Genomic DNA, 15,685 nt, shown 5'->3' on the forward strand with positions numbered 1-15,685 from the left:
TGACAGGGGATCGACACATCGGACATAATTAAATTCTGGTGGGGTGTTATCAATAATTACACCCTTAGAAGCGGAATGAGTAGTGATGCCTGCAGAATTGACAATTAGAGTATGAATGAAATAAGTTGTAGAATCGTATTGAACGGCGCTTCCATTTGTCCTGTCACCAGACATTTTTGATGCTGTCAGGTTAAGATTTTCAATGGTGAATTGCAATATTTCAAACTCTGTCATAGAGGGCTTGCAATCTTGCCTACATCCAATATTACAATTTTCAGCACATTTCTGGCAGAATGAAGCATATAACAAATAATCATCAAATGAAGTATCTGTCTCATTCTCATACTCAGACACCTTAACCCAAAACTCTTGAATAAAACTGTCCTTTTCAAAAAATGACGACCCGAACATACAGGGCTTGTCAGCCGGAATCGGTTCTTTCATTATCTCTATGGTACTACTAGCTTCAAATGCAACAGGAAAATCGATATTTTCTATAGGTGGCACGTATTCATTTTCGTTCCAGTTATAGACACCAAATGTTCCATATTCTTCAAATCGCAAGCCATTAAATTCTGCAATCTGTTCAGATTGTATGAAATATTTAACATTCCAGACATTTTTTCCAACAAATGTGCTGTTTGTTAATTGGATGGTATATTCTACATTTGAAACGGTTGGGTCAAAGTCTATTGGTATTTGTCTAGATGTTGAGATGTACTGGTCGAATACCCATACGAAAACAAACCACTGCTTATCTTTTGTGTATCCTGGTATGTGAAATCCAAAGCCGAAAATATCGTTTAATCCTAAAACAGAACTCTTTTCGACATTTGATGTATGGTTTATATTTTTGGACATGCCGGAGTTCACTGTACTTTTATTCAACATTTTCGAATCATTTAACATTTCCATATTGGAAGTTTCAAAATTTGTTATGTTTGAAAAGGAATCAGATAAAGTATTGTTTAAATCATAATCAATGTCAGTTTGATTTTCTTTAACTTGAAAATCTAATTCTTCTTTAACAAATTGACTTCCAGTTGCAAGAAAAATTGAAGTCACCATCCGTTTACCTCTAGCAGTTGTGAGTTTACTGGAATAATTTCCTGCTATTATTTCTTTCTTTATCGATTCTACACCTCCTTTAATGATGCCACGTAAATTATCATCATGACGGATTTCAATTTTCACTTTTGAATCTGACATAATGACACATTCAGTTCGGAAACGTCCTTTCATAGGTTCCAGTTCATTTTGTGCGTCCAATGGTCTTTGACTTTGACACTGATATGCCATTTCGGAATGTGCTAATGCGATTGTTCCATTTAATTTATCTGTAAAAGGCTGGAATGCAGCTTCTTTGAACCAGCTGTCACCAACTTTAACTGTTCCTTTCGTCGGTGGAGTTGTATCGCATTTGATGTATTCCGACAAACTTGAAGTCTGAAGTCCAGCTTTACTTTTAGCTGTCACTTTGACAATGTATGTTTTAAACTGCTTCAGAGATAATTCATAAAACGTAATTTTGTTCTCAGTTTTGACAGTTACAGCTTTTTCTGGTGTATGAATATCTGTATTTTTTTCTGGGTCACTACCGTCATCATAGCATGTTGTTGAAGAATACAACTTTATTTCATATTCCAATATACCAGATTCGTTATCTTGAAATCCATTCCATTCAATAGTTATCTGATCATAATGTTTGATGTAAACAATATTATCAGAATATTTTCCTTGGATGGTAACGTTTCCCTTTTCAGGGGGTGATGTGTCAATAATGACCGCTTTGCCAGTGCTTCCAACACATTTGCCTGTAACATCTGCTGCAATAACAGTGACGAAGTAACTGTGACCGTGAAGAAGAGATAACTGTTTTAAATTTTTGAAAGTGTCTTTCCCCACTCCTTCCATCTTCTTGGTGTTAAAAACCTCATCGAAATCCCTAAATGTATAACAGTCATGTGTTCCATTAGGATATAATGGCGGTCTTGATGAAATACCAACCTCAAAGTGATCAATTCCCATATCTGCCTCAAAGCCTGACCAGGAAACGGATATTTTGTCAGTCATATATTGGGCAGCATTATATTCGATATTACCTTCTGTTAACACCTCTCTGAAACCAACCTTAATTCCATCAGAAATCCCATCTTGGAAACTTCCAGCTTGGCTATATGCCCGAACTGTTGCGTAATATGTCACAGTTTTTGATGTAAGGTTAAGTCCTTTGAAAACATAATTGTTTGAAAGTCCTGCGTCAAGAAAATAATGAACATTACTTCTAGTCTCTTCGAATCGAACATCATTTCCCAGAGCAACCTCGTACCTGACAATTCTTTCTGTTGGATCTTTACTATTCGGTTTACCAAATGAGTCCCAATTGATCTGCAATTCGTTAGTTGACTCTTGATAGTCCAAATCGTCGTCCGATCCATCCCTCACGGTTGCAGGGGTTGGAGGTTGAATTTTTACAGCCAGACCATTGGATCTACTCTCACGAACCCTTCCAAGTACATCAATGGTTCTAATAATGTTTATATAAGTGACGCCATTTTGTAGGTCTATTAGATCCGAATAGAAATGATGTAAGGCGGATGGCACAGGTTGAAATTTTTGAATTACTTTACCGTCGATACTTTCCACTCCCCATTCAACCGATTCGATGTGACAATTATCTGAATATCGCCAATTCCCCTCAATGGAAGACAGTGACTTCTGGTAGTCTATATCAATTTCCGTTGGACCATCATAAACATACAGTTTGGGATTTGGACTTATAATGACTGGATCGGATTTCACTTGTCCATACAGCCCTGCTTTATTGAACGCCCTTACAGTCACTACGACCCTACTTCCTGTTATCATATCAAGATTAGGAATTAATATGACGTCATTTATAATCCAATTACTAAATTTGAGAATATTGGTAGATTTTCCATCACACCCAACAGCTACTTGATACCTAGAAGAAAAAATGAAAATAGAACAGGTAGTCAAACAACTAAAATACTAAAATCTGGTTTAAAAAGAGAATTCAAACTAATTTTATTTCACGCTTATAACAAAACAAATGCTTTTTTTTTAATTCTGTATAAGTTTCTAAGACTTAATCTTTACATAGTAAAAGGGAAGAATATTGTTTTTGACCTACTAGTATTACATGCCTAAACTTTAGCAATTATCTTTTTTCCCATAATCACAACAAAAATTATCCCTCACTAATTGCCACATATTGTCTTCATTTGCAATAAATTTACAATTAACTCGAGCATGTAGCGACTTGAAAACGCTGGAAAGGAGATGACCCCCCCCCCCCCAAACCTTACACATGCAATTAGGAAAATGTGTTCAGTATATAATTTTTAGAATAAAGTAAATAAATTGTTAGGCCATTATTTACACACTGAATTGTGTAAGGATTTTCCCGTTAATTTCCCGATCATGACAAGAATCACACGGCGGGTATGACCAGTCGGCAGGGGATGCAAACTCCTGCATGGCACTTGATCCCATATCTGATGTTTTGTAGGTCCGAGTTTGTTCAGCTCCAAAATTTTTCATTCTTATCAAATGGATTCTTGTACTTGAATACTGTTGTGTTCGTTATCTCCACATATTTCATATAATGGCCATAGGTCTGTTTGTCTTGAAGATATGAGTTCATAACTCAGCCATGATTTCGTTTTAATTAAATCATAACTCTGGTTATACTTTTTATTGATTACAATAAAAAAAATTAAAAACATTGCTTTAAATATTGTTTTCAAGAAAGTTCTATCGGAAGGCTGAAATCGAGCAGGGAGACAGCTTTCTAGTAGAAAAAGAGAAGGATAACGGATAGTGATTGATCTCAAAATAATCTTTAAACAATAAAAAATCGTGGACTTGGAATAAAAACGGCCCCCTGAACTTCCATAGGACTCCATGGTGTCTTTTTATCACATTTATTTGAATTTATAAACTGAAAATTACTGTTGTTAATTAAGCAATTAAAAAATAATGTAGTCATAAAATTAATGTAATATGGAGATATCGAATATTAATCAAGTTAAAAAGACAAATGAAAAATACAAATTGGGAGCAGAGTAAACATTGACCTCTAAAACACCAGAAAACGATGAAGTGCCATATGCATGGAGTAGTAGGCATTACCTGTTGATCGATCACATCTGCTGTGTGTGTATTCCTTGTCATCGTGCAAATGGAAAGTTTATATACAATCGATGACTGTTTTAAGATTCTTTTCCACTTCAAAATGGAATAGTTTACCTTATATTCATTTCATCCCCCGAAAATATAAAGGTATCATAAGAAGAATATGTCCCAAAGCTTCAAGACATACTGAGTAATCAATAACGATTTTCTAAAGCAAAAGTGTAAAAATGCTGCACTAAATGTTTTAGATTCGAATAATTATTTTTATTTTAAATAAAATCAACCATATTCTTCATGATGTTTTGGGACTTTTTTACTCTTTACTTAAAATCATAAAATCATAAAACAAGTTTTGGATGATGGAAAACCAAACCATTGCCTTGGAGGATTGTGACTTATAGCAATACGTAGTGCTTAACATAATTTCAGATTCAGTACTGCTCCTAATATAAGATATACAAACCTGTCAATTCCAGATTCAGCATCTCCCCAGCTGGCAACTCGAGCTTCTAAATATGTCTGGGGAATTTGGCATCGTTGAACGTTTCTTGATGCATTTGTTGCTGCAGTTGTGGTCACAATTTGTACAATTCCTCCAGATGGTGGAGTTGAATCCACGACTATTTTGAAAGATTTGTAAGTCTCTAAACCAGCCAAATTTTGCATTTTAACTATTATATGAATATGGGCAAAGTTGCCATTCTTTAACCTCAAGCGAAGATCTCGAGTCCAGCTTCTCGTCAGTTTTGAAAATGTATGGAATTCTGATATATCCGGATAGGTTTCGTTCCTACCGATGCCAATAGCAGTGTTTGCTAAAACACTTTCCCATTCTTCTATCATAGCCCAGGTGCAGACGACTAAGGACTTACGCAAAGAAATAAAGGGAGTACATGTGAAATTGTGAATTTCAGGAGGAGTGGTATCAATAGTAATCGGAGGTGAAGACGTAATCATTTCATTTCCAGCTTTATCCTTAGCACCAACATTGACATAAAATGTTTGTCCATGAGACAATTTCAAAAATCCACTAGGAATAAAATTGTCCATGGTGTTAATTTTCTTCGAAACATCTTCTTGTTTTGGAAGGCTTCCAATCGACCACCACGATTCTGAGATCTTTGACGAATCCTTGATCTTCCACTTTAAATTGACAGAATCCATACTGGTCTGATAGAGAGGCATTGAATTTGGCGTAATTGTGTTTTCTTCATAGCTCATACCAATCTGCGGTTTTGTGGTGTCTAATTTGATACCATCGGAACAAGATATGACGTATTCACCCATTGGGCAATTGAAACCAGTTTTTGCTCGAACAGTTATGAAATATGTGGAACCCTCGTATAACGATAAATGTATTTGAGCCTGACCAAAGGTTTCATTATGCATCACAATTCCATAGTCGGTAAACGGTAAAACATCGTATGTAAATGGCTTGTATCCAATGGCCCATTCATACTGAATAAGATTACATGCCTCACTTTCGAACCCATTAAAAGACATGGCTAGTGATGTTCTATCATAAGTAAAGTCTTCATCGGATAACGCTTCACGTCCATCGTACACGGTTCCGGGTACATTACTCTTCATTACGTAAACTGGTTTTGAATTAGCTTGTAATGACAACAAACCTGCACCATTCATTACTTTTACCATTACATAGTAATACTGGATTTCTGTGTCACTGATCGATGAAGGAGTTAAGGAAAGACTATAATATAATCGGAAGAAAAATTAAGAAAAAACATGTGCAGTTATGATAAGGCTGTCCGAAGGCTTAAAATGTCTAAAAAATATATATACATTTTATTTTGAGCTAGATTTTAATTTCAATATGTTATCTTTGTTTGAAATTATAGTCAACTTGAGATAAAAGTTTAATCAGATATTGTAATAAAGCATATCTGTGATGTCAGATGACTGTGTTGATCACGTGACGGACATTTTTGATATTCTTAAATGTTGAACAAAAATCGCATCGGCACAAGTGCATAACACAATTATTGTGCAAAGTTTGTTACATAGATCTATTCATCGTGATCCATGATACCTAAAAAGTGCTGGGGGCAGGTTTAATTTTTTCTTCTTAAGAAAATATTTTACGATAAATTAAAATTACCAACGTAAGAAGGGGTATTTTCCACTGTTTATCGCGATTTGTACAAAAACGGATAAACTACATACGATCCCCCAGCAAAATTCAGTTAGAAGACATACTTCTCTTTTAGATTCACGCAGAATATCTTCAATTTATCCTTGTTTTTTACTTGTGCTAGTCCTATATAAACACGATTCATAACTTCTAACTCTGTCTACGGAAGTGTTAGGGGAGCGTTTCAAACATAATTTTTTGCTATTGCTTGAATATATACATATCGGACAAGCAAAAGGAATAGATATATTTAAATATCAAATGTTAAACATTATAACAACACACACAGGCTTAAAAAACAAACCCTACTCTTGAATTAAACACAAATCCCCATAATAAATCTACATGCTGTGTAATAATTATGACACTTTCCCCGTTATGTCAGCTCAAGTATGCAGTGACGACCTCATATTCTATAATGACGTCATATCTAGGTAGTTCAGAGAAGCTACTACAGTTTGAACAGTTTGATATTTTACGGGCAGCCTTATCCTAGCTGCGTGAATGCCTTAAAATTATTCAATATAAGTAATTTCAGCATATTTAACAATCAAAATGTTATTAGAAAAAGATTAAATACTCAGAGAGCCGCGCCACATTTCCATCGTCAAATTCTTTGAACCCATTCGTTATTGATGTGTCGTTGGTATTAAGTCCAATTGCTACCCATGCCTTCACAATTCCACTCTGATAGTCTTCAGCTCTCCAACTGACCGTCATCGCAGACTGATCTGCATGCATCACTTTTCCATCTTCTTCTTCCTCCTCGACCTCTGGTAGTCCGATATGAACCTAAAAATGTTATTATACATTTACAGATCCTAGTTCTTTAAATCTAATATTTATCAAATCTGTTGAAATTTAAAAATAAAAATCAATCAGGCATTAAGTACATATATACTGAAACACAAAAGAAACACAACAAGCAGTGAATTACAAATGTTTGAATTTTTTAACTTATGATTTTCAAAAAAGAATACAGAAGGCTTAACTCACTTTTCAGAACATCGGAGATTTGATATAAATGTTAAATGTTTATCTTTTAACTTTACTAAGTACCATATTACTGTTTAAACACCCCTCGCAGCAATTCAATTACAACGTTCAAGATTGTCCCAAACAACAATTGCAGCTTTTTTATTTTTATTTTTTTGTCTTTTATTCAATTGCAGCTTAATTTCTACGATTCAGTAGGTTAATCAATATCGAGATCTCAGCGAAGGAATTATTCTTTGCCATTTTTAAATGCCTGTTTTTCAGAGAATTAGATCGAATTTTCTCAAACTTAGCGCATTGTAGTAACCCTTGGACTTCCGGTCCAAGGACTATCATTTATGCATATAATACGTAAGACCCCTTGAGGCGTAATGTAGTGTATTTTTGAGATTTTCCAGCTAGAGCAATAGAAATGCGTACTTAAGCCTTTTTTCAAGAAGCCTTAGCATCATTACGGGAAACGAAAGGAGATTTTATTTTTTGAAGTACAAACTCCATAATATTGCCAAATGTTTTGGTAAACATGCAATTTTCGATTTCTGTTAAGCAGACCGAAACTTGACTTCCGGTTAAGGTATAAAAATCATTCAACCGTTAGATTACCGATATTTACCAAATTGAAGATATCCATAATTTTAAGATACAAAATTCTTTACTTTACATAATTATTTCCCCCTGAAGTAGGGTGTTGTGTTTCTTTTGCGTTTTAGTATAAAATCAGAAATACACATTCAGAGTTCAAAATTTCGTCGAAATGCAGTACAAACTAGAGGTACTGTGAGCAGTGATTTTTGAAAGATTATTATTTGTTGTTCTATTCTTTTTATAGACTTATAGACAGAGAAGGTATATCACCAAGGTACACATTGGAATGATGATATTCGAATTCTATACTTTTTGTGTTTAGGGACCAGCTAGCACAAAAACATTTTTTAAATGTTCTTAAAAAGATTTATAGTGGGAGAAAACAGAGAGAATGCAAATTAAGAAGTTTTTTTTTACCTGTGAGATGACTGGGGCTGATGTATCAATCATCACGCCATCTGATTCATGTGATACAGGCATGTCTGCATTATTGATAGCAACAATTTTGACGAGATACTTTCTTCCATTTTGCAAAGAAAGACCAGATAAAGTAATATTTTCTGCATTGGTACGAATAAAATCTTCGTTTGTCGGGTAGAATTTAAGTTTCATGCCTTGATGCACTTCAAATACTGTTAGACGATATTGTTTTATGCCTGACTCTGGGTCTAAGAATTTCCAGGCATATGAAAGGGACTGAGAGTCACTTTGAAAGGATAGTCCATTTTTTGTGTCATGAATGTATTTCAAATTTGGCGGGGTTAGATCAATAATAAATCCACTTGATTTCATTTTCACTGACAATCCGGCTCCATTATATGCCGTGACAAGTGAATAAATGTGATCTCCTTGAGCAAAACTCATCGAGAAATCATCGAACGCGTTTTTAATACCAACGTCAAAAGTTCTAGTTTTTACATCATTTACGAAAACATCTACAACGTAATGATTTATTTCACTTTCTTCATCTGAGAAGTTTCCCCATCTTGCTGCTATCAAGGCAGATTCAGAGGAGAAAACCTGGTCCTTTTCTGGGTCATCTCCATCATTAACCCATCCAGCGTTTGGTTTAGTCATATCCACAAGAACTAAAACAAATCCCAAAAGAATAAAAAGTAAACATTTTTTACACGTATTATCTCGTTTTTCAAGTCAATTGAGAGTTACCTCCATTGGATGATTGCTTGATGGTTTTTGAGTTCAGTGCACTATTTTTTGCTTCTATGACAGAGTAGTAAGTTGTATTGTGAGCAAGGTTTGCAAAGGAACATTTGTTTTTAGTGCCTCTAGATAATGTTTCCATGGCAACGATGTCATCAAGCCCCGGGAAGCTTCCAACACCCCAGTGATATCTACAAAACCGTATATTTTCAGAAAAAAACGACAGTAGGTTAAAAGACCGTTTGAGTAAATTTGACATTTTTTCACATTTACCATTTTGTATATCAATACAGCCACCAAATTGTATATTTTGCATTTTTAATTACATATATCACAAGTATATATAAAAATATTAAATATATGTATATATTGTGAGGTACTCTTCGATTCCAGATTCTGGGTCATAAAAGCCCTTCCAGCTTGCACATATCCGATTATTTTCAGGTTGATAGGTTTGATCTTGTCCGAGAGTACTTCCATCCAACACCTCCCCTGCTATAGGATTGGTTCTATCAATAAGTATAGGGTCATCGCTATGCCCAGCTTTTGACAATTCGACTACAAGGAAAAAAAGCTTACTTATCTTTATAATAATTATTATCAATGATGGTGTATAATCTGGTTACTAGTATTCGAATCAAAATCTAGAAGGAGGTACATAGCAGCGTGACAGATTAGTAGGTATACAAGTAATTGATTTAAAATATACCATTATTGACAGCTCTAAGTCTTAACCAAGCCGGTTCTCCATCTGTTATGTTTAGATCAGTTATCAAAATGTAAGGGTTCTCCCTTTTTGGATACGATATTTCCGAATAACCTCGAACCTCCACGTCATGTTTTGTTTTTCCGAGTCCAAAATCAATCCGCGACAAGAATGATTCTTTGTCTTCTGCTTCAAAATATATGGCCATAATATTGAAGTCTTCGTCAAATAGTATATCGGAGACACCTTTAAATAAAGGAGGTGTTGTATCAACAACTATAGGGGTTGAGTGACAAACAGTGGTTACTAGGGAACCACCGTGAATCACGTTGTTGATGGCCTGCACGGTGGTATAATATTTTCCGTCAGGAAGATGTATATCTCGAGCATATCCCGTATATGTCCAAAACTTTTTGTCTGAAAGATGTTTATGAGGATTTACGTAATCAGAAATATCTGTCCCACAGATGGTACTGCCAAATGCCCACGTATATCCAAAAATTCCGCTTTCTTTATCAGTGAAAGGTCTCCAGTTAGCTGAAATAAATTCATATATCAATAAATGGTAAAGATTCGAAATAAGACTACAACACTGAAAGTCTCTCGTTATATATTTCTCTTCTAATTTTCTTATTAAAAAATTACATGGTGATTAATCAGCAAACCACCTGAATAAATTCCCAGAGCAGTTCTTATTTCATCAATTAAACGGACAATGGTGTCCATTTCAAAAATATGATATTTAACGTTTTTAATTCTTTTTACAGAAATAAATATAAACAATACAATGCCTTTCTTTGTTACTTGGTACAGGAAACAAAACTGCAGCGATTGCGGAAAAAACATAACACGCTTTTGGGTTTAAGATATTTTCTTCAACAGCTTCAACAATTCCCATACTAACAAACCAAACCACTTTATTGTTTAACGTAAGATGTACCTGATGCAAAATGATTTGTCAATGTGTATCGTGTCTCCACTTGTGGGTGATGTCCATTGTAAACTGTTTCTGCATCTTCCCCGTCTTTAATTTTTCTAAAATAAATAGTTTGTATAAATTCAACAATCTTACAAAGAGTGTATTGTCGTACTTTTATTAAACTTTTGAAAAAGTAACCTGTGATTGTTCTTCCATGTAACATCTTCACATCTTTGAATTATTGATGCCTGGCATTTGTCAGCTGAAAGTTCATCTTGGATTGCATTCCCTATGAAGTGAGGTTCTGGTGGAGTAAAGTCAACGATGGTTCCTTTGGATGACAATAGACTTTTATACATTAAAACGTTTGTAATCTCTGCATTTAGGAAATATCTTTCGCCATGCAATAAAATAAGATTGTGTTCAAATGAATGTGTGCTTCCAAGGTCTGATCGTTCAAAATGTTTGTAAGTACCACTCAGTCTCACATCTGCAAGTGGTCCTTCAATGACGGAGTGAAGATCACAAATTTCAGAATGGAACTCGTAGTCAAACGAAATGCATTTTTCACCAAAATTTATGCATTCTTCTGCGCAATCAGTATGATCTGTCGCTTTAAGTGATTTTAGTGGTTTAGATGTGAGTTTTCCTGTTTTTCCATTTCCAAATGACCCAACATCTTTAGCTTTCGTAGCTACTTTCGAAAAGTTGAATAAGGACCAGTCAAGGAACTGATTGCCATTGTAACCGTTTGAGAGTCCAATAGCATATGTATGGTTTATCATCAGAGGGGAGTCATCAAACACGACTATTTTAGCACCAATCTTATGTGGATGACTTGTGTAATCATACTGTACATCCATTCGTCCGTCTGGGGGTGTATTATCATATGTTTTAAGAGTACACTGTGTTGTTCGGGACTGATGATCGGTTGTTGTTCCTTTAACTGACCAAAACAAGGGAATACCATTGGGTAAAGGAAGTGGTGCCAAAAGACCAGGTTTTGTCAACTTAGACCAACCTAAGGCGTCCGTACCGCCAGGTGTGGTACCAATAGCGTAGGTGAGAGAAAGTTCTCCTAGTGAAGAGCTTAAGCCAGTAGATAGGATAAATGCGGTGTTCGTTGAATCTCTCCTTGGAACCTGGTACACATTACAGCCATCAGTAACACCTCTCTTTATTCTACGGCCTTGCTTGAAATATGAGAAAGACGAACTTGAACCGTCTATGATGCTAGGTTTACCATTTTGTTTCGTGTATCTGAACACAGTAGCATGGTAAGGAAATAACTTAAAAGTCCATATGTTTTGGTCAAAAATCTTTTTCTCCCAGAAAAGTAGGCGGAGATAGACAACTACGCTGAGTCTTAATTCCAGTGGGACGACGTCCAAGTCAACAGAATAGCTAAAATAAAAATCGAAGAGAGTGTGCTTTCAGAACGATTTCAATTTTCAGTTTGGTCTTATGGAAAGGGTGATATGGGTAAGCTTAGTTAAACATCTGAAGTATAATAATACTATCATTAAATTTTAAAAAAAATATACTTTAACATAGGAAAATTAGAATGAGACAAAGATAGGTGTTCTAAAAGTAATGTCACCAGTAGTATTTACATATTTTTCAATATATGTGAGCAATATTGTGTCTTGCAACACACTCACGGGTACTTGTTGACAGGACCCCCCCCCCCCCCCCCCGCAGTTATTCAACCCCGGGCTTGTTGACCCTTTTCACAAATTATATTAATTTATCACACTTTTTCATCTTGTGCACCATAGGAAATAATCGTGAAAACCCCAAATTAATGGTTTAAAAAACCACAGTATGTATAAGAGAGAAAGGTACGGCACTCCGGTCTCCGTCTCCGGTTTGTTAATGTTGTACGCCCACTGGTCTTTCTGGGTTTGAAAAACGTATTTATTTTATTTTGAACCTAAAGTATGGATTCGTACTGTATCTACATATATTTCTGACTTAGTTCATGCTATCGGATTGACTTTGCATTTCGTAATTAAGTATCCCACAATTTTTCCATTAACAGCATTCTAGTCAAAGCATTGAAAAATCCTTACATAAGCAATAGTACCTCAATAAAAATGGTGAATTTCATTGCCTCTGGTTAAAAACACGAGCAAATTCAATTGCTGGAAGGTTGTAACATTATACTCAGTAGATTATTTTGAGCCAATTTTTGAGTTATGTAGTAAACAACATATGAAAAGCAATTTGGATTAAGTGAGCCGACACGCTCTTCCTGGAGTGATCTTACTCTTAATATTTCCTACCGATTCAGCTTGAGAAATATGTAGGTAATATTGGAATGTTACAACATGGGTAAAGAATATTGACGATTGAAAAGTATTTTCATCATAAAGTTGTGTCTTTAGTTGGTCATTATTAAGGTCTATAGTTAATAAGACATAAAACAGATGTAGCAGACCCTGTGATGTCTTTTATTTCGAGCTTGTTTTATAAATAGAGTAGAATATTCAATAACACTTTTCATACAATTGTCAAGCAATAAGTTCATGCTAAAATGTCTACGGATTGCTTGTGTGAGAGAATGAAAGTTTGTGTGTTTTTAATTTTGAGTTTTATTTCAATTACCTCAGGGTCACAGGGGGTTTGTTCCAATTCACTGAGGCGGATATATCGAGCGATATTTGTAGAACTCGTCCTTCTATACGAATACCACCGAATGCAACTAGTATGTCAACACCAAATTCACCATAGGCTACTCCCCCAAGGTGAGCAGTAATACCAGACTTTAAAAAATGAAGAATGAATCAAATGTAAAACACAAATACATACAACGTACTAACATTTTAAAATTTGGTAAACATGAAAAAAAGGGGACGAAGGATGTATGGTCACATGACACAGTTTAATTACGTCATAATCTCTGATAAAACATGTACAAAACAAGATTGAAACCAAAGTTCTTGTATAATATTTGGACTGTTTGTTAGCTTTCACCATCTTGTAAAAGAATATTTAAAATATTCCTACTTTCTTGCAAATATTAATTATTAAAGTACGGAAAAAATTGATCCACTCTTCCCTACACTGCGCGTCCAACGAGTCGTTGACGTCATATAGTGGATCTCTTAGTACAGTAAGATTATACACAGTGAAACACGGGTTGTATGATATCATAAAAACGGGCCATGATCAGTACATGGTGGGGTATTATTTGAATTTGAACACAAAAAATATTTTTACATTGTTATTGACGGAAATATTTTGTAGGTATGTCTTATTTCGCTTATTTCGCAAATGTGTGACGTCATATTTGGGTTTTCCCGTACTCGAGAAATGTAAACATCACCCCTACTAATGTGTTCGGAACCTTTTATTTTTCGGTGTTCTGCAAATTGTAAAACACGATGAGTTCAGAGTAGCTCTGACAGTGGCTCTGGCGAGAGTTAGCGAGACCTCAGCGAGATAGGGTAAATTATTCACGGAAATGTTGCTAGGAAGTGGAGGCAAAGTAAACAGAAAAGTTATGTTGCGTTTCAGTTTTCACCACCCTAGAATCAGCTGATAATATCTGTAGAAATGTACTTCAATCGACCTCTCTTACATTCATTCAAACTTAAATAAGTATTCTCTATAATACAATTTTCTGCAGTCATGAATTAAAATTTCTTTTTGGACAAACATTTTTGCATTGGAACCGGGACTATATTTTTGGCGTCAGATTAGGAAATGAGGCACCAGCATGATTTTAGCTGTCGAGTGACCAATCAGCTGAATGAGTATTGCATTATGGGTTACTACGAATACTACAGGAATGTTACGCATGAAAAAAAGGAAAATGTTATAGTAAATGAAAAGCATTTTTAAAAATATTATTTTCATGCTCATAATGACAAACAATGCATTTGTTAAATAAACGGTGGAAGTCTAGGTTTCTGAAAATCGTACTTCAAAAGCGATTTGCGTGTGTATTAATTCCTTTGTTGTACTATTGGTGAATACAATTGCCAGGTGGGTTCCCTGGCAGAACACGTGATCACGAACGTAAACAAAGTTTTGTCCATTTAAATACATAAGAGATGATGCTCGTTTTCCTTACCCTTGAAGCGCTGGTGTTCTGAACTAGACACAAACTACATTTTATTAAACTTTTTTTTTCAGTTAACAACAAATTAAATACGCTTGTAACATCTTTCATAGTTTCTTATCTTTGTATTTTGTTCGTAAGAACATTTTTTTTATTTTGCAGTCCATTGACATGATCCTAGATTGACCTGACGTGTTCGAAGTAAAATGTAAACATGTATATGGCGCAAGCGTTGCTATTCATTCAACGATTGGTCAGTTGCTCGTGGTAAGATCCTCTGTGCGCATTTATAACAAAAGCCACATAAGGCAAACAAAGGTTTGACAGTGTAGATGATACTTAGTAATTCACATTTTTTACCAGCGAATTGGTCACTAGTGAGCTCTTCTTTTCGCCGAAAAGTATAAGATATATTGTTATTTTAACATCCCCTTCTTTAGCCACCCTTTTTCTGTTGAAAATCATGCAAGTCTTTCGGAAAGGTCTGGAAACATTTATTACAGGACATGTTTTCAAAAGAAACAAGCTATAGCAATATCATGTTTACTGCCAATTTTATTTATAAAACCGGTTCTACCCTATAACCTTTGAATAGATCAACCTAAACCACGTGTCTTGAATTTAAATGACAAAAACATAAGGGGTGAACATGACACGTTTGATTTTACATGGGTTGAACTATAGGTTTGAAAAAAAGTATATACATATGAAAAAAGCCTTGACGTCAAAATCCATTTTTTGTCGTACATGTAATCAGATTTCTTGATCGCGCTTCATTTTTTTTAATGATCTCCAAACTCCTGATCAGAATTTTAACAAACTTGCACCACAACAAAGTCAAAATAAAATTGAAAAATTATATACAAAATCGAATTATTTTCGCTCTAATTATGGGTCCACTAAGGGGGTTGAACGTTGGTGTTATTTTTTTCTTCAATATTT

At 34.9% G+C, this 15,685-nt stretch overlaps 1 protein-coding gene across 1 annotated transcript; it reads right to left on the minus strand.

Annotated features, from left to right (window-relative positions):
• Positions 1 to 257: 257 nt before the first annotated feature.
• On the minus strand, positions 258 to 13,442 carry LOC134260192 (uncharacterized; the record flags this gene model as incomplete). Its single annotated transcript, XM_062742781.1, has 10 exons — positions 258 to 2,965; positions 4,622 to 5,869; positions 6,891 to 7,102; positions 8,309 to 8,979; positions 9,059 to 9,243; positions 9,433 to 9,610; positions 9,762 to 10,295; positions 10,699 to 10,793; positions 10,876 to 12,081; positions 13,285 to 13,442. Coding segments are annotated over 10 exons (7,195 nt in total), but the record flags the coding sequence as incomplete, so codon positions are not given.
• Positions 13,443 to 15,685: the final 2,243 nt, after the last annotated feature.

Source organism: Saccostrea cucullata, unplaced genomic scaffold (genome assembly GCF_032062105.1).
Source record: "Saccostrea cucullata isolate Sc308-1 unplaced genomic scaffold, CSIRO_AGI_Scuc_v1 ctg12582, whole genome shotgun sequence".
NCBI lineage: Eukaryota > Metazoa > Mollusca > Bivalvia > Ostreida > Ostreidae > Saccostrea > Saccostrea cuccullata.